This window comes from Phoenix dactylifera, chromosome 3, assembly GCF_051530095.1.
Source record: "Phoenix dactylifera cultivar Ajwa chromosome 3, Ajwa_hap1_PhDact_Kaust_v1.1, whole genome shotgun sequence".
Taxonomy (NCBI): Eukaryota; Viridiplantae; Streptophyta; class Magnoliopsida; order Arecales; family Arecaceae; genus Phoenix; species Phoenix dactylifera.
Window position 1 is genome coordinate 42,912,950 of NC_143192.1, and position 26,438 is coordinate 42,939,387.

Below are 26,438 nucleotides of genomic sequence, written 5' to 3' on the forward strand. Positions count from 1 at the left end.
TTGCGAAAAGTAGCAGAAAAAACTTTGTAAAGCACGACATTGGTGGTTCCATGCAACATCGTGAGAGCTTTGAAGCTCTCTAAATAATCTAAAAAATCTGCGATGCCGTCATATGGCTCCACATGAGGCATTTTGAACCGAGGTGGGATCGGTTCTTCCACAATTTGCTGAAAAAAGGGAGGTTCCATGGAGAAGTTGAGGTTATTACTCGACTTCGAAGTCTGCTCCTTAAGGGCTTGAATCTGACGATCTATTTTCTCGATTTTTCTATCGAAGTCGACTTTCCGCTAAGATAAGGGCTTCATATGACAAGAAGATGAAAGACTCGGAGTAGAATCTTTATCGGGATGGAGGATTGAAGTACGTCGATTTTCATCCCAACCAAGATTTTTTTATCAGATGTGCTGACTGAAGCGAGATCACTCTAAACTTTGGCGCTGAAAATAGTGGCTGACTTGGCATGTTACTCAGTGTTCATAGGTGTAGCGAGCTGTACCGGTAGGGCGTTGAACTCTGCAGTGAACCTTGTGAGGACCCAAAAGGCATGCCAACCCATGGACCCCTCAGTCCTCAGGGCACCCGGACTGGCTCTCGCGGTGAAGAGTCGGCCTGGCCGCTGCGGCACCCACATGAACGCTCAATGAAGAAGCTGCCAAGTGGCATCTCACGAGGCCTGCTCGGACCTTACTTTCATTGTTGTCATAAAAATTCGAGCTAAATTTCATTTTAAGTGGGATGCTCGAGAGTCAGGACCATTACCTGTCGTATTGACATTTGTTTGAACAAGGCCCAGGCCAAGGGTATAAGTAAATAGCCCAATGGTTGTCCAAAATATGGGCCAGGTCAGGCTGGTTTCTGATAAGCCTTGGATAGGGTTTGGTGCGGGGTTCGAATCTCTCGCTCGCCTCACCCTTCCCTTTCCCTTTCCCTTCCTCTCCCTCTCCCTCCTCAATTCGTCATCCTTTCAACTTCGTAGATCGATCACTTCGAAGAGGAGGAGATGCGTCTCACTCTCGAATTCGGGTTCTCTCTCTCCTTCCCTCCCTCCCTCTCTCTCTCTCTGTGCGCGCGCTTTTGCGTGTTTTCTTGTTCTGTTATTCCTACCAATTCCAATTAGTATTCTGCTAATCTTGTAAAAATATAATCTTTCTTCCTGCTTGCCGATGCAGTGGTGGCCTCGAGCTTCTTTGCAACTCTATCAAGATCCATCACGTCGATGTCAGCCCCAAAACTGGAGAAGATACGGTTGTCGTCGATTATCCAAATAATCGTGCTCCTGAGTCCCTCTCTCTTTTTTTTTTTTGACGTTTCTTTATTCTATGACTTTGATATGTACAATCCTTTTAATTTCATTGCTAGTTATCAATGCGGGACCTGCTGCCCTGGATCGAGTCCAATTTGATCAAGGAAAGGCCGGAGATGTTCGTGAAAGGAGATTGTGTGTAGGTCCTCGATCCTTTGTGAACAAATAAAGGAGAAGAACCTGATTTTGATTAGGATAATTGTTTAGAGTTAGGATTTGGGCTTCTCAGTTTCGCGATGGTATGATGCTATGGTTGTTTGGTGTGCAGGAGACCAGGCGTTCTAGTCCTTATAAATGACTGTGACTGGGAACTATGTGGTAGTCTCGATGCGGTGCTGGAAGAGAAGGATGTGGTAGTTTTTATATCTACCCTGCATGGTGGGTAGTATCTACTTGAAGAGCGTGCCTATTAGTAATACTTATGTTAAGCTGAGTTATGACAAGGTTGGGAGCATTTCACAGCACTATTGTACTGGATTGAACATTTAATAGAGATACCAAAATTTGGGATTAATGTGTTTGTCCATCATAACTACTTGTTTTTATTCAAATCCTATTCGTATAGATGAGTGCATAGATTTTTGTTCCATCAATTCTGTGTCCTCCAAACATGTTATTCATGATATTATAGTGAAAGACACTCTTTTAGTTTATATACATTTTTTTCTCCTAGATAAGCTAAGGTTGACTGCAGGTAGACCATTTTGTCCTCTAATAAGCTATGCCAAGAGTGAGTGTAGGCATTTATTTTGAAAGTGGCCATAATTTCTGTTAACTAATTGTGCTAAGACAAAAATGTAGTATATACACAAAAATTCTCTAGTATGTGCTGCGGCATTCTTGTAACAGTTCATAGACATCTATTAGAAGGCTGATCCTTCTTGTGCTTCTTAGGCAAGACGTCATGTTCATCAGCTAATTGAGGCAAGTATTTTTCCACTTAGTGACCTACATGCTTTTCCTTTTTTATCTGAAAAGATAAGAAAATTCTATAGCCTCTGTGAACTATCTTTCCAAAACTTATTCATTTTCATTCTACCAGTACGTTGTGTAATCTTTGTTAGTTATCATGATGGTTCTCGGTTCTTACTAAAGTATATCTGTTATAGAAGATTGGCCTTGCCTTGTCAATACTTTTTCCTGGGAATTGGCATCAATTGTTGCCTTGAATATATGCATGATGGCTTTTGGTCTCAAAATCCATGCAAAACCTGAATTATGGTAATCTTAGCGTCAAACTGTAAGTTAGGTTTTGCTATTATTCATTCAGTATGAAACCATGGATTGACACACTTTTTTTATGCAGTGCCTTAGTTATGTACCCATGAATTTTTCAAGGAAGTAGGTAGTGGGTGGGTCTGGTACACAGAGAAACAAGTACCTTGCTAATGTGCCTGTGAATTTTTTAAGGAAGTAGGTAGCGGATGGGCCTAATATACAGAAATCAGCTATTACTTACAGCCCATTACCATCCCCATATCAAATTTGGTCCCAAAAAAATGGCCTGAATTCCTGATGATGCAGAGGGACAAGTAATTCATGACTATGATTTTGTTAGTTAATCTGTATATGGTTGTGAATAATAAGTTATTTTATGCAGTAACCAGCCTGAGTCATGAATCTAGTATGCTTCACAAACTAAACAATTAGGTAAGTGACGAACTTTATGGAAAATCCTAGTAACATACTACCATGAGCTCTCTTTATTTATTTTGGTCCATTTGGATTAAATATGCTTGTCACTATTGGTGCTTGATAAGTGAAGACTGGATGAGCAAGGGCTGTCAACTATCTAGTTTGAATTGGAGAGAAGCACATCCATGATGTCAGATCTTTTTTTTTTATACTTTTTGTTCACATAGGTGTCGTGTAGCTCATGTCTCTCTTATCCGAAAAGCCATGGCAGTGATCTGAATACATAAATCTCTAGCTACTTACAGAGCCAATGATGGCCATTGATTTGCTCATGGATCTTTGTTATATTTAGTTCTCATGGTGCTTTGGTTGGTCTCTGATGCAGAGATCATGTCAGTAGCATTTTCTTTATAATTGTTTTTTCACCATTACATTTGAGCTGTGAAAAGTTAAGTGGATGATCATATTTTTGTAAGAACTACATTTGTATTTGCAATATTTTCTTTATCAACCTATCTTCTGTTTTATAACAATTGAAAAATCAAGAGACTGCTGGTGTGGAATTCAAATCTTAGACTCAATTTTTTCTTAAATGCCTGAAGTTATCTCACAAATGTCATTCAAAGTTTGTTGCTGATGAGATCACCTTTTGGCTGTCATGATTGCTGGACATCTTACTAGCTGGATCTTCTATCTAGGGTATTGCAGCCACCTAGTATTGCTCCACTTCACGACAATTCAACCTTTATCTTTTATTACTGCCATTATTATTTTAAATGCATCATGTTTCCATGTTAAATTATAATTCTTTATGTTGTTACACTTTTCAGTATATTTCATGCATTAGTTTGAAAGAAATAACAAAACAAGCAGCTTTATCATCTTATGATATTTAAAATTACAGTTCCTAGGCCCTCCTGTATTCTAATTTTTATCTTCACTTTCCCGCCCACATTCCAAAACCTAATCCTGAACTTGCTCCCTGTTAAGGTAATGGTAAGGATCATGTCTTTGGCTTCCTTTTTCATTATTTGTTCCTTTTTTTTTTGACAACATACTCTTTCAGGTTGTTAAATTTCAGCCAACTGCCCCATGTCCTTCAAGGGATCTAGATTCTCCTCCAAGCGCAAGGAAGCTCTTTTTTTTTTTTCCTTTTTTTTTTGGACAACAAACTCTTTCAGGTTGTTAAATTTCAGTCAACTGCACCATGTTCTTAAAGCGATCTAGATTTTCCTCCAAGCACACGGAAACTCTTTTCTTTTTGTGTGTGCATGTGCATGTGCCTTTTAAGTGGTTTTTTACTAAGCACCCAGATATGAATTGAAACATCCATATGATGTCTTCTTATCTTGAGGCACAAAGAAAATGAAGCCCAAACAATTTCCATTATCCTTATAAATCAGTAGGTTGGATCATCATTTTGGAGGGTTTCAGATTGTATTCCAGGATCATTTGGAAGCTTGAGAGAGGGGCCTGCCAAGATGCCTGGATAACGTTGGAGTAGCATCCATTGATCCTTTTAGTACCCATGCATTAACAATTCAAACAGCTTTAGATGCCTTTCAGATTGATCTTATAGATTTTAATACTGGATGTTTGTCTATACTGTTATTGCATTGATGTCAACAAAGCAGTAGGCTGCCGACTTTTTTCTTGGAAAAAATAATAAGAAGTAATTATTGCAAAAGAACTTGACGAATATGCCCGAATCTTAGATTATCTAATTTGACTTATGTAACAATATGATACATGATTCATTTTTGTTCGCAATCGTTGATGCAATCAATGAGGTTTATTGGCTAAAGTAAAGGACACCAGCAAATGGCATTCTACATAAAGACTATAGTTTTCTGCAATTGGTGTGATAGCTATTGCTATTTCTTTCTCATTTATTTCAAACCTCAATCAATTTCTGGTCAAGGGCCATGTATCTCCATTTCTCCTTCTCAACAAAATCTGCATCCAGGAACTTAGAAACAAAAGCCCAAAGCCTGTAAGCATCTTCAAAATTGTTGAGGAAACCAAATGAAGCATTAACCACAGTTATCCCCCATTCTATCTTCTCTTTCACTCTGTTACCTGCAATTCTTATCTTAAAGACTCTTCTCTCCATGAGCACATGCTTATCTTCATATTTATCTGGGAACAAGATATTCTGTAGAAATCCACAACCCAGAGATATGTTGCTTCTATCAGCTAGCTTCTGTACCAGAGTAGGCTCAACCTTCTCTCCTTTCCAGTCAAACACATTGAATGCAACTGCCGTTCCCCTGTCATATTTTCTTCGAGGTCCATAGATTCTGACCAAAGGATGGGCATCCTCTGAGTGAGGGTGCTGTAGCTTCATCAATGCATTCACTAACCAATCGATGATGCATCTTAGTCTGTTACTGATGAGTCGTAGACCCATGGAGTCTGCATGATCCAGTCCTCTGCATTCAATCTCGATGGTTGTATTCAATTCTCTGGCATCGGTTGTGGTATTGTTTAATTGCAAGATTTCAGGTTGTTCTCCCTTATTTCTGACTCCAGTAACCATCATTTCACATCTTTCTGAGGTTTCACCCTGCTTATGCCTCTCAATTTGCTTTTCTTTCAAGCGCAAATGGTTGTCACCTAACCTGTTATCTGAACGAGCAGAGTCATCAGAGATCTTGGCAGGTATTTGACCATAGGATGAGCTTGTGATTTCTGTATGGATGAAGCGATGAACCTCCAATTCTGGACTGGATGTATCATGGGAAAACTGAGATGGGCATCTTGCTGGGATGATGCTCACTAAGCCAATACTTGTGGTTGTTGTTGAGGCCTCCAAGATTGCACTGCTGGATCTTTTGATACAGAGAGCTGAAAATCCAGATGGATTCTCTCCAAAGATCTTAAAGAAAGAACAGACAATGAAGTCTGGCTGGGTCAGAGAAAGCCCCAAGGCACCCATCTCCTTCGGCCCAAGAGCGCATGCATCCAGCACCACATGCCAGCCATTTTCTTGTGCAAGGCTCATCCATTTATAAGGATACCTGGCCCCTGTCAACCGAGACTGAAGTGGGAAGACAAACAAGCCTCTCTTCTTCTTCTTCTTGTTTCTCTCTGTGATCATCTTTTTCAATTTTGCAGAGTGAATTCTAAGACTGGACCAAGAGAAGCTGGCAGACATGAATCTGACTCCTCTCTTCTTGGCACTCTCCACCAGTTCACTCACTGCCTCATTATCATGGTCATAAACTGTCAAGAGCCTCTTGTTGGAGTGAAATGGATAGGATTCTGCCAGTAGCTTGAAAGCACAAGCCCTACTACCAATGAAAACCATGCTGTATTCATCATCTGATATGTTGAGGAATCCCATTATTCTTCTCCGGATTGCCGACTCCAGAGCTGTCTCTTGATACCCATACCGCAATTGAGATTTCAAGCTTGCTGGCTTGTGAGCGATGCTGAAAAAAGTGGGCTGTGAAAGAGATGATGACGGCCAAGTTGGAGGATAAGAGGGATCATTTGATGAGTGGAATTGGGCATGAGAGAAGAGTCCGATCCCCGTGTAGTCGAGGCAGGTGAGATTGGAGAGGTGGTAGTACTCGCTGTCTCTGATGCGATCGGCTTGTTCACTCTCAACATGCTTTGGATACACCCTACTGAAATTAGATAAAGCATCTGGAAGGGAAGGCAGGGATTCATGGTTTGTGAAGTGGATGCTTGGGAATAGAGATAGAGCAGCCATCGAAAAATCTAAGCACGAGGACATACCAGTGCCAGCAGGGTGATTCTTCAGTTTGTTAGGCTCAGTGGAGGTGATGGAAAGACAACAACTGATGCATTCATGGGAGGCTTCTCTCATGCAAGATGATAGCATTTTTTTCTTAAGTTCCCCTCTCTCTTCTTCCCTGTGGTGTTCTTTGTTATCGATCTTGTTTGGTGGTCGCTTGAGGTATGTATTTGTTGTAGGATATTTTGTTTCATGGACGGGCCCGGTGGCTGCTATCAAGAAGCTGTCATGGAACAGGTCAGATTACTCAACTGGTCTTTTTTTCCGAAATCTTCAAGCTTGCCCTTATTCTTATGTAAGATGACCTGCCATATTTTATATCTTTTGTAAAGGGCTTTTAATAGTCCTTCCATTGTTTATGGACAGTTACGTGGTTGGTCTTCTAAATGAGAGAAACTCATCATCTTTAACAAAAAGCAATAATCTGTTGGTGTTAGGCTTCAACCACGCGAGGACGGGAGAGCCTTTAAAATAGCCATCAGGATGGGTCCCACTGGAGGCTTGGAACCTGTCAACGGATGCCTGATATCGTTCATGGGTTAGGTTGCTGTCTTGTCACTTTAATTGCTAATATTGACTTGATTTAGAGATTAATCTGGTGCTGCTGGATATGGATAAAGCTAAGCAAACATGATCTCTACTTTGCTGGCTTGTGCTTGGTAAATAGCTGCATAATTCTCTCAACCATAACAAGAGCCGTGATTGGTTCTAGTCTGAATAGACCAGTGGATTCAACTTTTGATATAGATCTATTGAAAGTTTTAATACTTAACCCTGTGTATTCTTCCTTCAAATTATTTTCTATGCTGTGAATTATGGTTCTGAATATATTATCTCAAAAAGAAAAAAAAAACTGTTCTGAATATTAGAGACCATGCAAAATTAGTATTAGGCAATCGAAAAGTTTACAGTATGGATGGACCGCGTGTTCTTTTTAATTATCTGAGTGCTTGTGCCGTACTCCATCTTCGGATGCTTCCTTTTGGCAGATGATGCTACGTTTCTTTGCCTCCGATATTGGACAGGATTGTCCTTAGTCACAAGAGAAAGGTGAAAATAACAAGGTGGTGGGCCGAAGCCTTCGCTATTCATCAACTCCAGAATACGGAGAGCTGAGTCATCTGTGGAGACCACCTTCTTGGGAGCTCCTGTCAATGAAGGCGGCTGTGGGATTTTCAATTGATATGAACAGGGCAGCTAAGGCAACATTTGGGTAGAGGCAGGGTGCAATCACTGCTTCATGAACCCAAGTAATGCTGCACATCTTTGTCTGTGGAACCGCTTGTTCTTGGTCGCATACGGTTGGCTGTTTGATTTAATGATCTCATCTGTCTTGTTGAACTTTGAAGCTATATTTTGTCAATTATTTTAAAGCTCGTGACTTGACAGAGAGGTACAAGTAGACCGGATAATATTTGTTTAGGTTCATTTTCGTATCTGATAATCTATCTGTATATGAATAGGAATTTGAGCATATTTAATTTTATGTGGCACTTATCAGCTTTTAAGAAAATATATGGCCATATTAGCATGCTATTAATTTGATTTACTATCCATTTAGTAATATTTTTGATCTGATTTATATTTACATTTATATCCTTAAATTTGTATTTATATTTGTTTAAAATAAATACGGATATGAATTTTTATATCCAACTAATATCTGTATCTGTATTTGTCAAATAAAATAAATATCAAAGTAGGCCTCCTATGTGATTCTCTTTGTTTTTTACATCTTCAAAGTGCGCTCTAGATTTGCTAGTGGGGGAAAGTCAGAGCCGAAGCGGTTCTCTGCACATGCTTCTTCCAACATTATTCTTCCTCTTGCTTCTGCCGATCTTTTGGCCTAAGGACATGAAGAAAAGGTAGATTCATTAGGCGATATCTAAATGCACATATAGACCAAGATCTTGGCAGGATATAATTCAAATTAGTCTTAGGCACCTACTTGTATTATTTTTTTTATAGCATGACTATTTTTTGTACCAGAAGACCTCCCTTTCGTTTCGGGGGCACAAAAAGTTTGATGCCATGTAGCATAAGAGGTATGACATAGCCTAATACCCGGTCGCCAAACCATCCTTCAAATAAAAAAAAATAAGAAAGAAAGAAAACTCAAGTCACAAGCCAAAACGAAGTGGTCTTTGAGAACTTTCCTTGAGCACTAATGGAGCCCCAATATTTATTTATTTTTAAGAGTTTATTTGGACGATTAAATAAAAAATTCTATAGAATTCACGAATTAGATTAGTACAATCAGTTAGATTATAGTATTACAAGTAGAGATGGGCATCGGGCCCGGGCCGGGCCACAGAATAAACGGGCCGTGCCTGGCCCGGCCCGCTTCGTAAACCGGCACGGCCCGCTTAGCCTAAAAGCTAAGCCCGGCCCGGCCCTAGGCCCGTGGGGTGGCGGGCCGTGCCGGGCCCTGGCACGAGATGGGCCGTGCCTGGCACGGCCCATCACGGGCCGCGAAATGGGCCGTGCCTGGCACGGCCCGTTTGGCACCGTTACGGGCCGTGCCAGGCACGGCCCGTCTAGCAGGGGGAAGAAAATAGCCGTTTTCAAACGGCTTTTTTTTGTTTTTACCCAAAATACCCCTCCCAACAGTCCAAAAACGGCTAATTTGAGGGGTATTTTGGGAAAAAAATATTTGGAGTCCTATAAATACCCCTTTCCTCCCTCATTCTCACCACACCAAACCAACTATTCTCTCCTTCTCTACTACTATTATTTCTTTCTTCTAAAGTGCTCTTCTAGCAATTTAATTTTTAGTTTGCATTTAGCAAGTGTTCAAGTGCTACACAAGAGGAGGTTCTTGTTGAGAAGAGAAGGTCACTCCTTGTTGAGAGCACAAGAGGAAGCTCAGAAATCTCGGCTCTACCTCTGCCCTTTGGTCATCTACTCAATTCCTCCTTGCGGTTAGTTTTTATTTTTTGCATTCACCAATTTAGATATGTCATCTTTTGAGGAAAGTCATTTTGGCATTCCTCCTGTTTCTGAGGGAGAAGAAACTAATCCCCAACCCCATGTTCCTAGTTCCTCTAGAACTAGTGAACCGAGTGAAGATCAAACCTCTTCTCGTAAGAGGACTAGTGCTGTATGGAATGAATTTGATAGAATTATGGTTGATGGAGTCTGTAAAGCAAAATGTAAAAAATGTGCCAAACTTTATAGTTGTAGTAGTAGTGGGGGAACATGCCATTTAAAAAGATATCAAAAGAGTCATAGGATGCATGATTCTCATGCTCAAAGTACCCTTAATATACAAGGGGGATCACTTATAGGTAATTTTGCATATAATCATGAAAATCAAAGAAAAGCACTTGTAAAATGGATAGTTAAGGATGAATTACCTTTTAGTTTATGTGAATCTTTTAATTTTGAAGAATATGTTCAAATAAACCTACAACCTACTTACAAAAGAACTAGTAGGCGTACATTTAGAAGAGTGGCTATGACTAACTTTTTAGCAATGAAACAAAGTTTAATTGAAACACTCTCTACTTTAAATGTAAAAGTTTCATTAACTTCTGATATTTGGTCAGCATCTATAGGTAGTAATTGTTTTATTGCCATTACTACTCATTATATTGATAATGATTGACAATTAAATAAACGTATTCTTGCTTTTCGTGCTTTTGATTTTCCACATTCTAGGCAACAAATTTCAAATGCCATTTATCAAACTGCATGTTCATATAATATTAATGATAAAATTATGTCTATTACTTTTGATAATGCATCTAATAATAATTCTGCTGTTATATTATTAAAGGACTCATTGCATCCCATATTAAATGGAAATTTATTGCATATTAGATGTGCATGTCATATCTTAAATCTTTCTGTTCAAGCTGGCATGGGCATGATTTAAGATGTCATTTCAAAAATTAGAAATGCAGTTTCTTTTATTCATGCTTCAAGATCAAGACTTCAAGAATTTAAGGAACTATGTATAAATCATGGTAAATATTTTAAAAAATTTAAACTTGATGTAATTACTCGTTGGAACTCAACATATAGCATGATATATATATGATCCATACCCATATAAAAACTTATTAAGTGCATATATTAATTATCGTGGATTAGGCTTTACATTGACTGAAATTGATTGGAATAAAGAAAAAATTTTGGAAGATTTTTTGCTTAGTTTTTATAATGCTACTAATGTTCTTTCTGGTATTTATTATCCAACTTCATGTTCATTTTTACAACAAGCATATATAATTAGTCAAAAATTTGCACAACATAGATATGATGTTTTAATGCCTATTATTGAACAAATGGAATCTAAATGGAATGAGTATTGGGACAAGATATGTCCTATGCATGACTTAGTTGCTGTATTTGATCCAAGAGTTAAATTGAATGGCGTGCTAATTTTACTTGATACATACTGTGAAAATATGATTCAAGATCCTGAACCTGCTAAAATTGAGGTAAAACAACTTCTTTATGATATTTATGCTATATATGATGAAAAAATTCGTGGATCTAGATTTTCCGTACAAAGCTCTATTTCTTCTTCTAGTAGTTCTCGTTCGTTATCTATTTTTTCATTCATTGCACAGAGAAAACACACACATACTTCAAGTTCATCTTCATCTTCTTCATCTTTAAGTAGTGAACTAGAATTTTATTTACGAAATGATCTTCAGTCTGCATATGATGAAAATCAAATAGAGAGTCTAGATGTATTATCTTGGTGGAAGAGTGTTAAAAATCAATATCCTGTTATGTCTGCAATTGCACGCGATATTTTAGCTGTGCCGATGTCCACAGTAGCATCGGAATCCGCTTTTAGTGCAGGTCGGCGTGTTCTTGACGAAAAGAGAAGTAGGATGACTGGCGAAACGGTTGAGATGCTTCTCTGCTTCAAAAATTGGTTGGATGCTGAGGCAAGACTTCAAGATAAAGGTGGACATAATACAACATCCTCTAATGATGATGATACAAACACTACTGAATGGTGAATACTGAATCACTGATGATTAGTAAGATTTCTTAATTTTTTATAATTATATATTTTTATTTTTTTAATTGTTAAAGTGAGTCGTCTCTATTTTTTCTCCTTTCTTATTGTATTCTGGAGGTCAGACCAAGGTCCAAACCTCCCTTCATGTACCATTTTGATTTAAATTAATAAACTGGTAGGGGTCTATGCCAAACCCCTCACCATTAAGGTGGCTTTATATTAATAAATCCTTAGTTTTCAATATTTATTAATTTATTAAAAAAATTTATTTTCATTTATTAAGGGGGACGGGCCGTGCCTGGCCCGGCCCAGGCCCGGTTCAGGCCCTTATGGGCCGTTCCGGGCTGGCTCGCGGGCCGTGCCGAGCCCAGGCCCACGAATCGTGCCAGCCCAGGCCCTTATGGGCCGTGCCGGACTGGCTCGCGGCCCGTGCCGTGCTTGGCCCACGAGTCGTGCCAGCCCAGTTCCTTATGGGCCGTGCCGGGCTCGGCCCGCAGGCCAGAAATTGGCAACCCAGCCCGGCCTCCTTTTATGGGCCGTGCTAGGCACGGCCCGTTACTGTAGCAAGCGGGCCGTGCCTAGCACGGCCCGTTTCGTGCCGGGCCATGGGCGGCCTGGCCCAGTGCCCATCTCTAATTACAAGTTGGGGCCAATAGTGGACCAATCCAAATTCTATAAAGAGAAAAAAAAGATCTATTGAGATTTATTTTTTTCTTTGCAACTGTGCCCAATTTGACAGTTGAGATCGAACGCAAATGCTTGCTCCTTTCCACGGGCTAAGAACAGGTAACCTTATGTTTGCTAGCTTCTACATTTATATCCAAAATATCCAATAATTTTATGATCCTGGTCGACGATCTTATCCACCTAGCAGTCCCCATGGTGATGCCATGTGGTAATCCCAGAATTCTTGCAGCTAATCTTCCAGAGACTCGGTGTGGTTACTGTGTCTCGGCTGCATGATTGTTAGGAAATTTTGCAGTCATGTTGAGTAGGGATTCAACTGATAAAATGAGGCACCGCTATTTGGAGATTGCTTTGGATTGTCTCACAGGTTTGATGGTCTCGAGGCCTTTGATGCAAGTTTGGAGAATTGCTTGTTTTCACTTGGTTTGTCCAGTTCAAAGACAAGAGACAGCTCAGCTGCAAAGAGCGCAAACGATTAAACAAATTTAACCATTTTTGTTGCAATGGAAGGCTTCAATATTAAAAGGTTTGTTTTTTCTTTTTATCTTCATTCTCCCTTTTCCCTGATTGAAGAGGAGGCCTCTAGGCAATGGACTAAACCATTGTGAGGGGATTCAAATTTAGGTCAGTCAGTCCCTAGTGCGAATTAGGAAATTTAGGTTAAAAGCTATCATCAAAGACATACCACTTCCAAAAATCAAGTTATCAAGGGAGAAAGCCATCAGAAATCAAATCTTTCCTTATCTATCTGCTTGTATGTATCTGATTACCATTGCCATTTTGTTCTACCCTAGGTCATTTCAAGAGGGTTCGAGCAAGGCTAACTCTTAAGACCTCATCGGTATCTTACATTAGTAATGAACTTGATAATTATATTACTTAAGATCAATCATTGTTATTTTTATTTTATGTCGACTAGATTGCCAATAAAATCACTAGATGGTTGTATCAACTACTTGAGATTGAAGTCTACATGTACATCGGGTTGAGGGGGGCGGAGAAGCAGAAATAAGCTGCAAGTGAAGGTAAATATAGAAAGACAAGATGTTTTGGCCACCTTGGATTTTTCATGAGTAGCATGGAAGGTGTTGTGGGATGGGGTTCCGAACTTTAGTCCCACATCGGCTAATCAGCGAAAAGGTCTGTGCCTTAAATGGGGGGCTCAATAACCTCTTCTCACCGAGGCGCCTTTTGGGACAAAACCATGAGGGGTAGAAAGGGTGGTTCCACCCGGGGCACCGCTAGAGAGCGGACCCCCGGGAGCGGTCGACGATCCCCGATCCCCAAAGCGGACAATACCTTGGTGAGGACGCGGTCGCTTTCCCTGCTCGGCTGGTGTGCGGGCTGTTGCCGGGATGAAAATCCCGCAACAGAAGGAAAGACGTCTTTTACCATTAGGTATCAAGGATCCGAGACTGAATTCTGCCTCTAAACGAGGCTGGGGAAAACCGGGGGAGGAGGAGGAACTAAGCTGAAAGTAGAAGCATAAAAAAAAAAAAAAAAAGATGTCAAAGTTGAGCATGTCACGCTCTCATCTTTGTTATCAAACTTGGATTTTTCATGGGAGGCATGAGGGGCAGGGAGTCAGTCTTTATAAAAGCTGACGCCGATCGCAGGGCAACTCTCCTTTGGCAGGGGCCATGCAGCTCCTACCAAAGAAGAGAAGCCCTGCAACTGGTTAGCTTAACCAGATCATGTCATCGTACCGCTGCGTCACTCCACTGCAGTTTGTTTGCTCTGGACTCGGGGCAGCATCACAAGCTTTTATACCGAGGCCTATCTGCCCTGAAACAAGGGATAAACCCCATCACCCAATGGCATATGCTGAGTGTTGGGAGAGGGTTATACCATGGATATCCGTTTTCACTTTGTGACACCCCATTTTCTTTGCTTTCATATTTGACCTCTTCAAAATGTGCAGTCTAGGTCCGAAAGAAAGAGAGTCGCAGTAGTGAAGGCAGAGTGGAAGCGGTTCTTGGTACATCCCTTCTTGTAACATTATTCTTTCTCTTCACCTCTGCCATAGGATGTCCTCTGAATGCGAGCAAAAGATGCTCATTATTGATATGGTCACTGCTCGAAGAGAACATGGACCTATTTTATCATCCAACAACACAAATCATGCCATCAGAATGCATGAAGTTGTTGAGAGAGACAGAGAGTCCAATGCTACATACTTTGGTATACATCTCACAACTCAATTCGGGCTGATCTCACATATGATCTTTCAACAGAGATGCGGAGTGGATCAAAGCCATGAGCATGCAGCATTTTAGATACCCACGCTTACATGAACAGGATCATGACAGTGGTACAAGCCCATATGAGTGATAGGCTCTCAGTTATACCACACTTTTGATGGTCTTAAGCTGTTTTTTTATTTATTTTCCACAGTCAGTTTGACGGTTGAGATTGGTCTGCTCAGAAAAGAAGGTTGGAATTAACAGTGCAAGCCCCCCTACAGGATCCCAGTAGAACTCCCCAGAAAAATGCACTTCGGCCCAAATTAGCCATTTCCTAGTATGAAATTAATTGACTCTAGAGCCAATCATTTTCTGACCAATTATGAGCTACTATTCTCGAAATTTTTTGAAAAATCTAAGAGAATTGCATATTTTCAACTGTTCCAATCTCATTAATGACTTAACATTGTCAAAGGAATTATGTTGGTGCGTGCATAATTAACGAGTCACATTATGCAATTGCCATCATAATGCTATCAGACTGTCCAAGAACAATACGTACTTAATCTCTCATGGAGATCCACGATAGAATAGCTTTTCTTGTTGATTATCTTGTGCGTTGCACATAGCCTTGCTCTTTCCCAGATATCAATAAAAGTTCAAGGACCAGCCAGCCCTGCATCAGACTATGGAATGTTGTGGTATGATGAGTGCCGAACATGTTATTCTTCATAGATATAGAAAAAAGTACGAGTATACCTCCACCAAACTACAAAAATTCAAGAAAGTCTAGGACCAAAAAAAACAAAACTGAAGAAAAATCATTGAGAACCCCAAACAGAGGGCAAAACAAACAACAGAAAACTGGAACCAAGATTGAGCGCCGCCACCAAAAGATTGGCCGATAGAAAACTGGAGCTCCTCTTGTTATAGTCTCGGCATCATGCTCTTAAAGAAAAACATATCCAGGATACACTGTTAAAAAATGTCTCTCTGCTCGGGCCCTTGGCCCAGAGGTTGCGACCCACTGTCGGGGATGGAAGCCCATATAACATGTTGGCGATCAAATACAAAATATTATCATCTTTGAATCAGAAATAAATTCTGTTTTCTTCATAAAAATCAGAACCTAATTTAAAGATTCGGAGTGTATGCATTCCAATTTACAGGGGACTTGGCCTTCCTTGTCTTTCGGAAGCCAACCAGAGTTAAACGTGGGTGTCGTACAGAGACGACAATTTTGTTCCACTTCTTAGGTAGATCATATGCAAGAAGGCCAATCCAACTCGTTGTTAGAAAGAGGAATTACTATCTGAAAGTTGAGACTATTTTGTTGTTCGCAGCGCAGTCAGTGTTGTTAAAAAGCTCAATACGCTTACGACTAATTTACCGAACTAGTTCCATTGCGGAGCTTAGGGCTGCTTTGGCAGAGTTGTGTCAAGCGCCGAGTGTGCTGCGGGCTAGCATTGCTTAAGGGCGGCTCGACTATAGTAATCGGCTAGATCTAGAGATGCACTGGCGATATGGGTAGCTGCCACCCATTGCTCAGGGATATTCGAGCCATAGCACGTGGAGATGCTGCCTTCCAAACTAAGCATGTCTATAAAGAAACTAACAAAACTATGGATTGGGTGACCTCATATATGGCTAACCACTCTGGAGGAGCTCTCTAGATAAGAAAAAGGGAGCTGCCTAGAGAGCTTTGAGACTTGTTAGCTTTTGACTTTTTTGGATGTATTCACATTAGAAGTATATGAGTCATCCATTATATATATATATATATTAAAAAAAAGTCTCATTGCGTTATTGTATTGCCAACCCTCTTAAGGATTGATTCACATGCATAAGATGTCTTTCCAATAATTACTGCGAAAAGAACAATTCCAAGGACGCTTTTTTACAAACAAAGTAGTCAGTCCTGAGATTTCTTTTTTTCTTTTTTGATTGTATACTGAGAACATATTTAAGTCGTACCAGCGCGTAGGCTCTCCCAGGAACTCTTCCGCGCATGAGAAGACCATTCAGGCTTTGCTCTCTGCTTCATGGGTTCCCAACCTCTCATTTTGGATTCTGATTCCCATATACCTAATAAAGTCCAAAGGGAGCATGCTTTAAAAATCAATACTTATGTTTGCAGGAAATAATTAAATTGGGAACTCAGGTACCATAAGCTCATGAACCAAAATCTAATAAAAATTGTAAGTTATGACTAGCTAAGTTCTGATCGTAAACACAAAAATTTTACTCATTCCTCCTCCATGCAGTAACACTCCAAAAACTTGTGTGGGTTTAATGGCTGAACAATGGTAGTAATGCTGTTTCCATAGTACAATATATAACATAATATGAGGCTTTTGAAAATGTCAGAACGTTGCAAAAACCTCTCGCCAAATTGGCCGACCATTTTCTTTTTCTTTTGAGGGTTTTGGCACAAAGCAACTCTCCCGCAAGGTAAGAACTAAAAAGAAAATTATGATGGTGGTGGTGGTAATTTGCTAAACAATGAAAGTTGGAAGAAGGAATGTATTACCTTCCCAGCATCATGACTGTTGCCTGTGGATTGGTTCCTGGTGAGAAATTAAATGTGGATCCATCTACGACACGAAGCGCATCGACACCAAGAACTTTGTAATCAGAATCAACGACTCGACCAACCTGGCAACCCCCATGGTAGTGCCAGATGGTCATCACGGTGTCCTTGCAGTACTGCTCCAAGGACGTGGAATCGTTGTCATGCCTTGGAATCAAGTTCACCGGGAAGTCTGCAGTCAAATTGAGCAACTCTTCGATGGATATGAAAGGATACTTGAATTTAGAGAATGCCATGGACTGCACTACTTTCTCGATGACCTCGATGCCTTGGATGCATCTTTGGAGGTCCAAGGGATGCTTGAAGTAGTTGAAGGTGACTGATGGGTTGTCATCCGGGTTCCTGTTGCGAAGCTCAAGATGACCTGTAGAGAGGGGGCCAGCGACCTTTTCAAGGATGAATCCACCTCTCAAGGAAGATTCCTCAAGGCTGTTCATGGCATGGACTGCTCTGGCGATGGCTTCAGGAGATCTTTGCTTGGGAGGAACTGTGGATAGTTGACCAGTCTGCAAATGCAGCCGAAAATTTGGATGGTAACTTAGAATGATGTCTAAAAGATTAAGAGAGGAAAAAGATAAATTAAGGCAGTAAATCCTTTGTAACCCAAGTTAATTTCAGGAAACAAGGAAGCAACAAACACTGCCCGTCTACGACACTGCCATCGAGCTAGACCCTCGTGCAAGCCATTTTGGGTGCACTATTAGGTAGCTTGTCTAGGTTTTTCTCTCAAGAGAAATGATAATGATGTAATTAGTGAAACTAAATCCTAGAATTTTCTTCTTTTTTTTTTTGAAAAATCTTTCAAGCAAACTTTCGACAAGGTCTTTCAATTCAGCCAAGATATCAGTTCCTATCTACATCAAGCACTCATCCACACTAGGTCCTAATTTCATCTTTATATAAATTGATGCTTTCCGAGATATTGGCCAGAAAACATCAATTGATATGATATAAATATATTGATTGAGATCTTGAAATAGCAATATCATTTTTTGAATTTCCCTTCGGTATCTTAATTCACCTCAATGTTGCCCACCGGTCGACTCAACATTTTCCAAAAACCTTGGGCTCGAGCACTCCATTTTCAGTTTTTTTTTTTTTCTTCCCCTCAGTAGAGGGGAAAGCTGATCAATCAATCATAGCCGTCCACCAAACACTTGCGAGACACAAAAAGAAGTTAGGGATAAAAGTTCACCATATCAAAGGGTGCATGGACTGCTATGATTAGACTAACCAGCTTCACCAACGTTCAATGGCGTTGCGAGGAAAAGGACTGGGAAGCTCTTTTAGTAAGCACCTGAGGAGAGAACATGCCCAAGTTTCTACTTGGAGGCTCGCCGGAGGTGGGAGTGGCAAAATTGGATCCGCTGGCCCCCTCAATGAAGCTCCCAAACTTTGTGATACCGACGACCTGAATGAGAGAAACCTCGACCGGGTCTGGGGAAGGGACGAAGATGGCGTTCATGGGATTGTCGGCCATGCCCTGCCCGACATTTGGCAGGTCCGCCAACACCCTGATGCCCAGCGACTCGAGGTGGCTCCTCGGGCCGATGCCGCTAAGCATCAGCAGCTGAGGACTCCCCATGGCCCCTGCTGAGAGTATGATCTCGTTCTTGGATCCCTTCTTGAGGTAGGCTTTGTGCGCGGTGCCTGCCTGGTCCCTGAACACCACTCCATGGGCTACTGGCCTTGGTTTTCCTAAAGACAAAATAGTACATGATAAATGGTAGAGTATCATGCAAATCTAAAGGTGGCTTGACAATATAAAATCTCATTCTTGTTATTGTAATAGAATCGTAAGAGCCTGTTTGGATGATTGGGCTAAAAATTCTATTACAATCAGTAAAATTATAAGATTACTATAATTCTATTACTCGAAAGTTACTCATGTATATTTATGAATATAGGTCTGGCCAGCGTATAATTCTATAATTAATATTCATATTGGCCCAATTCATAAATTCTATAAGATTTTCAGTCCACTCATCCGAACGGACTCTGAGATGAAAAAAAATTCCTTTTATTTCTTCATTATTCTCTCTCTTTCCTTGACCAACTCTCAGGCATATGAATGAAAGTATCGTGGATGCGTGTTAAGCAAAACCCTAGAGCTTAGTAGTAGTTTTTTGGAGAGAGCCTCACCTTTGTACCTGAACATGATCCTTCCTACTCTGGCATGCAAGAGCACTGTAAGCCCATCCGGGTTCGCGTACTCGAGCAAATCGGCGGCAGTGTGCCTGCTCCCATCTCTATCGAATATGGTTCCCCCAACTTTAGTCCCATATAAGTGATCAAAAGTGAATTCATTGAACGGCGTCACGCCAACCTCCAGAAGCCCGTCCCTCAACGCTGACTGCCATTGAAGCAAACGCGGTTCGAATGCCACAACCTTCTCTACCCATCTGTAGGACTCGTTCACCAGTCTCCAATCCCAACCAGCCTTCTGCGCGTACTGCGGGCTGGCTCGTGTGTAGAACCCCGCATTGATGCAGCTCCCGCCTCCAAGCACACGAGCCCGTGCATTGATGACTCCATCCTCAGACACGAAGCGCTGCGAGGCCGACGTAGGGGAGTCATCGGCAAGGGTGTCGGCGAAGTAGGCCAAGCTGCTTATGTTCTTGTTGCCATAGGGCGAGCCACCTCTCTCTAGCAACAGAACCTTGAACTTTTGGGAGAGGGTGGCGGCCAGAGGACAGCCCGCCGTCCCACCGCCGACGATGATGTAGTCGTAGTGCGATATTGGTGGAGCATCCTCTGCATTCTTCACAAACGTGTAATTTGGTGCTGCTCATAGCGAACATTAATTAGGAGGCAGCTCATAAGACTTCAATTTAGTACAGTGATCACTTGCCGGAAATTATTATTAAAGAAAAAAAAAACCAGTCCCCCACGGTTCAAATGTAACGGTCGAATTGGATGCATGCTATTAGACTACTCATTTGGCTGGGAGAGACTGAAGGATACAAACCTTTCTCTGAGCGGCAGAACTGCAGAAGGCTAAGTACTGCTAATGCTGATCTCCAAAGGACAGATGCCATCTATCTACCACCAATTAAAAGAAAATGTGGACACCCAATAGAATAAGTCTAAAGAAGATTTCAGACTCTTTGTTGCGCGCAAAGCCTACATATATAGGGAAAGAACAGGACTGTACGTGGATGCCGTGAAGGTGTTGACGCCGTCTCATGAATGGTAGAGTACAAAGATGAGCTCCGGTTTCTCGCCAGTAGAAGCTTCCACTCTAACCACCAGATGGGGCCACAGTCATATAAAGATAATCTCCTTGAGTCCTGTCTCCATGCAGAATGCGTGGGGCTTCGATAACAGATGCAACCACCAGCCACTCCAGAGTCAGCATGAATAAGGTATACCAAAATAAAAGAGGGAGCGAGAGGAGCCCACTGCCATAATTTTAGTGCGGTAGCCACCTTCGTACTACTCTTTCCATGCAACTCTGGGCGATACAGTGGCATTTACTGGTAGCTTAATTTGTTGCCTCTTGAAAAATTGGAACTGTATTTATGGACGTTCAAGGTGGCAGGTGAGCTTTTAGCGCGACCCACCTAAACATCTGACGTCTCCCAGCAAAAACTTTGGAGTTGTCCTGCGGTGAAGCCCGTGATATCGGAAAACACTGCGTAAAAGAGATGATAGACTTGGAACTTTTTACACTACAGGAGAAATGGCCTTTTCCGACGCATTTTTTCCGACGCTAGGTATAAGCGTCGGAAAAAAATTGAATCGGAAAAGATTTGCCGACGCTTTAACTAAGCGTCGGTAATTCTCCAGAACAGACAACGCTCTTGAGCGTTGGCATAATGTTACAGGAACAGCCGACGCTTTTTAAGAAAAGACGACGCTTATTAGCGTCGTCTTAATTGCATCCTAAGACGACGAATTAATAACAAAACCAAGCGGCCGGCCCCCTCTTCCTCATTTGGCATCCCGATCGATCAAGCCCTAGGTCCTCTCCTCCTCCCTTCTCTCCGACGACGAGCGGCCGGCCCTTGTCCTCTCCGGCGCCGAGCGACCGTCCGCACCCTCCTCTCCTCCTCCCTCCTCTGCGGCGCCGACCAACCGACCCCATCTCCCTCCGCCTGAGACAGAGGTAATTCAAAAAAAATTTACCGGGTATTACTGCATTTCTTGAATTTGAGTAATGCTAATGGAAGTATGCTAGCAAAGACAATCAAATCTCACAAAAGGTTGGGATTAGAAACAAAGCGAGGTTAGATGCATACTTTTCTCTGTGTTCTTGGTAAGAACATCCATCTCTGTAATGGTAGTTTTTATGCATCATTCTTGGTATTACCCTATACTTATTTTGGTTTCACAGAACAGGCATGTGCATGTATGAGGGGAATATGTTGCAAGTTTCAAACTGGATCAAGTTTTCTGGTTGTTTAAGTGAAACTGTTCTAATTTAACAAACAGATATTATGCTGTAAATTAATATTCAGCATCCTATTTTCTTTCTTTTTGAAGTTGAATGAGATCTCTAGAATGTGGAAGACTTGGAAGCTGTTTGGAAACTAAAAACCAAAATATTGGATGAAAGGCAGAAAGATGAAGCTATATAATATTCATGTCGAAGACCTCATGAACACTTGATATAACGTCAAATCTTGTTACTTTAGCTATGATACAATTCTAGCCTTTGTGGCATATAATGCAAGTGTTCAAAAACTTAACATGTTAAACAGTAAGATGCTCAGATTTCAAATCCCAATGTCTTCAATTACTTGAGTTCACAGCATCTTGTAGTTGCTTATAATAATTGGTCATGCTTTTCAAAAGATTCACTGTCTTATTCCTGAAATCAGGTACTAAGGCTCTGCATGTAACTTAAATGGTAAGATCAACAACCAGGATCAAAAAACTTAGCGCATCACCAAACATATGGACATACTGTTGTTCACAATAAGTGTATCACCAAAATTGTAACCATCCCAAAGACATTAACTATTTGAGGGAAAGATGCTAAGCTAAATTTTATCATTTAAATTTACGTAAGGGGGATGTCGCTGCTTCGCTAAGTGAAGTAGAATATTCCTGTTAATGTTGCCCATTAATACAGCTGCAGCAAAATCTAAATCTTGACAGAGACAACCGGGACTGTTGATCATTTGGATGAGCTTAGGAATGTTGATAACCTTGAATCCATAAAAACAATTGGTGAAAACTAAACAGCATATGCATTACAAGCAAAATTCGAGTAAAGAGTGTTTGAACAACTGGTTTAAGTTGGAAGACTTCAGAATTTAAAGCAGCCAAAACCATGAGGGAATAGTTGAATGAGGCTAATCAATGGGAAATCAGAAAATGAGTACATGAGGATGAGCTCCACATGACTGATCCCCTAGCCCCTGACTGTGACTGACTTAGAAATGTAACTAAAACTAGCTGATCAAGCCTAGGTTCAAGCCAAGCAGAATATCGGCCTATTTCTAATGCGTTGACCCTTAAAACCATTCTGGGTATCAGACTCAAGGTCATCTTTGCACAAATATTGACTATGATCTTTTAAACCATCATAAGTATATAACTAGCTGACGCATCACAAGTTGGATAATGAAAGCCATGCATAATGAAAACATATAAAACCATTATATTATCTAGATAAGCCATCACAAGGATTGAGCTGGGGTTTGCTTCAACTTGGCTTGATATCAATTTTAAGCCTAGAAGCCAAGATCAAGCTTGGCTGGTTTACATCTGATTGATGCTTGAAAAAGCTAAGAGTCAAGCCAAACACTATCCACTCACAAGGAGCTTGAATCAGATGCATAGACATTATTTTATAGGCTCGAATCACATATGATTGACTGTCATTCTGTTGGCAGATATAAAAGTAATTTGAACATTAAATCAGCTATCTATCTATATTGTTGGTGATGGGGGTTGCCTATGAGGGTGGGTGATAGTCAGTGCAAACAATTTTTAAACTCTTTTACCATTCAGCCTTAGCATTGAATTAATTAGCAATTTATTTAGATTTTATTTATTATTTAACTAATATTGCTTATTTTTGTGCATACTAGGTAACAACATGCTGCGAGGAAAACGATTCAGAGATGTTGAGTTTCAGCACACATCCGTGGGATCTTCTTCCGATCAGTCCCTGCTGTCCCAACAACCCGACGAGCCCCAGCAGCACGAGTCCCATGTTCAGCATGAGTCTCATACTCAGCACGAGTCGCAGTCTGAGCACGTGTCACCTGCTGATTGTCCAGACATGGATGACGTGCACATCCAGAGTAATTTGATTTAATTTTATATATTAATTTTTTTTACAAGCTAATTATATTAAATCATTTGCCTTTAATGTTTTAATTAATGGATATTTTATTTTATTTTTATAGATGTACTGGGGAGAGTGAGAAGGACACGAGGACCCACTCGAGCACGGGACGTGTGGAGCCTACGCGAGGATGAGAAGATCGTGGTACATTACAATGAACTGGGGCAACCCATCAAGAGGGCTGCAAGCATTTTATCGACTTTTCTAGGATCGGTTGCGCGGAAGGGTCGGTTGTGTCCGCTTAACTATACGAAATGGAATGAAATGCTTTCTTCGTATAAGGTTGAACTTCTTAAAGTTATTGAGGTAAAGAATTGAATTTGCTTACTATTACAATTTTATTTTTTGATTTAACATTGTTATAACATTCTTTAATTACTTTGATGTAGAAAAAAGTTTTTACTCCCTAAAGAGAGTCATGATTGGGTGCTGAAGTCCGTCAATCGCAAGTGGAAAGAATATAGGGCCAAGTTAAAGGCGGATTGGAAGCACGATGGTATGACAGAAGAGGAGGTTGTCCGTGTTTGTCCTCCTGATGTAATTCTTCATCAGTGGAGGGAGCTTGTCCACTATTGATTTTCCAAGAAAGCTTAAGTTGTGTATATTTTTTTCAATACCTTATATTGTATTTATTAATAATTTAGATTACAAATTTATATTGTTTATTCCTTTTTTAGGAAGACATATTCCAACATTGGTAGAGCTGCACGAGCCTCTCAGACTGTTTCTCATACTTCAGGCTCGATGAGTTATGCTCGACGTAGAGCTGAATTCGTAAGTTTTTTTGAAACTTTTTGAAACTATTTTAAACTGTTCTATCATATAGCATGTATCATGATAACTAGCTTGCCAATATATCTTTTGTTGTAGATGGATGATAATGGAAGGGAGCCTGGTAAGGTGGAATTTTATAAGATGACTCACACCCACCGAGATGGCAGTTTTGTTCGGGAGGAGTCAAGAGATATAGTTGTATGTATTCATCTTTGAATCTTTCAACGATATTTTTATTAGTTATATTATTGGCATACATTAATATGACCTTTTCTTTTGAGAGATATAGGATAGGGCAACAACTCTTATTTCAGAGCGCATCGGGGAGTCATCATCATCCGACGCGACCAGTCATGTCGAAGCTCAGGTGCTTGCTGAATTATTGGGCCCAGAGCGTTATGGTAGAGTGAGGGATTATGGCGTTGGAGTTATCCCCACTCAGTTGTCTGCAGTGGGCATGTATACAAGAAATGCTGGAGAAGGCAGTAGTAATGCAGAAGTTAGTAGACTTCGGGCAACAATTGAAGATATGAAGGATCGCCATCAGGCAGAGTTGGCGGAGTTGAAGCAGAACCAACAAACTTTGCAGTCTCAGCTTGAGCATATTTCATCTATGTTACAGCGATTTCTCCCTCCTCAGGTAAATAACTATATATATTTGATGACTACATAATTATCATTTATTTTGCATGAGTTAATGATTTTCATATTCCTAACTTCTAAAGTCTTTTTTTTTTTTGTAGATTCCTGATACTTCAACAGCTCGTAGAGATAATGATGGCGCTACATCTGGTCCGTGATACTTTTTAGACTATTATTTAAGAAGTTTTCTTTGTATCTTTCTTATATTTTTCAAAGTACATTGTAATTCTAAACTTATTAATTATATATGACAATATGAATGTTTTGAATGATCTGAATATTTGTGTTGATGTAAATGTAATGCAGGTTCATATTGATGTAAATGTTGATTTATGACAAGCATGTGTTTCTCTAATTTTTTTTTAAAAAAAATTTTACGTCCGATGCTTTAAAGCGTCATTAAAAACCACATCTGGCACAGGCTGAAACGGTTTAGCCGACGCTTATAAGCGTCAGCAAAAACCACCCCAGCAACACTGGCTGGCCCGAGTGATGGTCTATGCCGACGCTAAATTGCGTCGGCAAAACAAGATACACCGACGCTTTATTAAGCATCAGTAAATCTTGGCCTTTGCCGACGCTTTTCGCTTGCGTCGGCCAAAACCTTTTCCACTCAGGTATAGGCAACGCATCTACGACGCTTGCTGTTGCGTCGGCTGGGTTTTGGCCGACGCTAATAAGCGTCGGAAAAGATCAAGAAAAACGCTGGCAAATGTTACTATTCCTGTAGTGTTAGCAGGGTGTTCTCGCACAGGACTCGTGTAGTTCATAATTTTTTTTTCTCACCAAAATATTTTTTTTAAAAAAATTTTTTTAGAAATATAATGCATGAAAAAATAACTTTGGTATATTAGTTGATCGTGGGCAAATGGTACATTTCATAGTAGCTTATATTTGGTCGAGCATCTACTTTCCTAAGAAAGTTATCTGAAATACCTATTATACTTATAATAAAGGAAAAGATCTTATCTATGCATTTTAATGGCCTAAAAAATTTTTTAAAAAAAATGGACCCTAATTTCCAACAGGAGGAAAAGTAGCTTTCTCATATCCTCTATAAATTATTTTTTTCACGAAACATGAAAATTTTATTCTCATAAAAATGCTATATTTTTATCTCTCTCATTTAAAAACTCCAACCAAATAAAAAAATTTTTTTTATTTTTTTCTTAACCATATTTTTTCCTTCTTTTAGAGCGAACCTAAACAAATCCATAGATTTAGTGGCTAATTACATAGTTTTTTGGTTGGCACTATTTGTGAAACATGTGTTGCCACATGATGGCCGCAAGGATTTTCTAGTAGAACTTCAGCTCCATTGCAAGCTAACAATTGCAACAAAATTTTTGAAAATATATAATGAAGTTTTCATTTATTGAAGAAACAATGGATACATTATTACCTCATATTGGATAAGGATGAGGCCTACTTCTTTTATCTTAGGCAAAGATGTGCCTTGATAGATGATCTTAAACTTTACCTTTCGAAGATCGGGTTTGGGTTCTTACTTTTTTTTTTTCTGAAAAATAGAGGAAGGGGGGAGGAAGGGACAAGCCCATCCCCGCGTAGCAGCCCCCAG

At 40.3% G+C, this 26,438-nt stretch overlaps 3 protein-coding genes across 4 annotated transcripts; 1 reads left to right on the forward strand and 2 right to left on the reverse strand.

Moving 5' to 3' along the window:
- Nucleotides 1–833: 833 nt before the first annotated feature.
- Nucleotides 834–1,817, forward strand: LOC103716847 (ubiquitin-related modifier 1 homolog 2-like). Its single transcript, XM_008805024.6, has 4 exons — nt 834–1,023; nt 1,170–1,245; nt 1,360–1,442; nt 1,572–1,817. The coding sequence occupies exons 1-4, from the start codon at nt 1,001–1,003 to the stop codon at nt 1,687–1,689; spliced, it is 300 nt and encodes a 99-aa protein (XP_008803246.1). The 5' UTR covers nt 834–1,000; the 3' UTR covers nt 1,690–1,817.
- LOC103716846 (uncharacterized) lies at nt 1,292–7,548 on the reverse strand. Its single transcript, XM_008805022.6, has one exon. It carries the CDS (start codon nt 6,786–6,788, stop codon nt 4,833–4,835), a length of 1,956 nt encoding a protein of 651 aa, XP_008803244.2. The 5' UTR covers nt 6,789–7,548; the 3' UTR covers nt 1,292–4,832.
- Nucleotides 7,549–16,332: 8,784 nt separating this feature from the next.
- Nucleotides 16,333–20,385, reverse strand: LOC103716848 (protein HOTHEAD-like). 2 transcript variants are annotated; one of them, XM_008805025.6, is made up of 5 exons: nt 20,111–20,385; nt 19,285–19,926; nt 18,440–18,840; nt 17,083–17,648; nt 16,333–16,637 (listed from the first exon to the last, which is right to left on the reverse strand). In XM_008805025.6, the coding sequence occupies exons 1-5, from the start codon at nt 20,178–20,180 to the stop codon at nt 16,574–16,576; spliced, it is 1,743 nt and encodes a 580-aa protein (XP_008803247.2). In that variant the 5' UTR covers nt 20,181–20,385; the 3' UTR covers nt 16,333–16,573. The 2 variants fall into 2 exon arrangements, with proteins under 2 accessions (XP_008803247.2, XP_088574628.2); XM_088718502.2 differs by lacking the exon at nt 16,333–16,637 and having other exon boundaries at nt 17,079–17,648.
- Nucleotides 20,386–26,438: the final 6,053 nt, after the last annotated feature.

What these genes read in the sequence shown, in the direction of transcription:
- LOC103716846 (XM_008805022.6), bottom strand. Translation starts at nt 6,788, where the DNA reads ATGCTATCATCTTGCATGAGAGAAGCCTCCCATGAATGCATCAGTTGT.
- LOC103716848 (XM_008805025.6), bottom strand. Translation starts at nt 20,180, where the DNA reads ATGGCATCTGTCCTTTGGAGATCAGCATTAGCAGTACTTAGCCTTCTG. An exon ending in TGGGCATGTTCTCTCCTCAG is followed by an intron (nt 17,649 to 18,439) that starts GTGCTTACTAAA and finishes CTGCATTTGCAG; the next exon opens with ACTGGTCAACTATCCACAGT. An exon ending in ACAGTCATGATGCTGGGAAG is followed by an intron (nt 16,638 to 17,082) that starts GTAATACATTCC and finishes GGACTTTATTAG; the next exon opens with GTATATGGGAATCAGAATCC.
- LOC103716847 (XM_008805024.6), top strand. Translation starts at nt 1,001, where the DNA reads ATGCGTCTCACTCTCGAATTCGG. An exon ending in CCAAAACTGGAGAAGATACG is followed by an intron (nt 1,246 to 1,359) that starts GTTGTCGTCGAT and finishes TTTCATTGCTAG; the next exon opens with TTATCAATGCGGGACCTGCT. An exon ending in TTCGTGAAAGGAGATTGTGT is followed by an intron (nt 1,443 to 1,571) that starts GTAGGTCCTCGA and finishes TTTGGTGTGCAG; the next exon opens with GAGACCAGGCGTTCTAGTCC.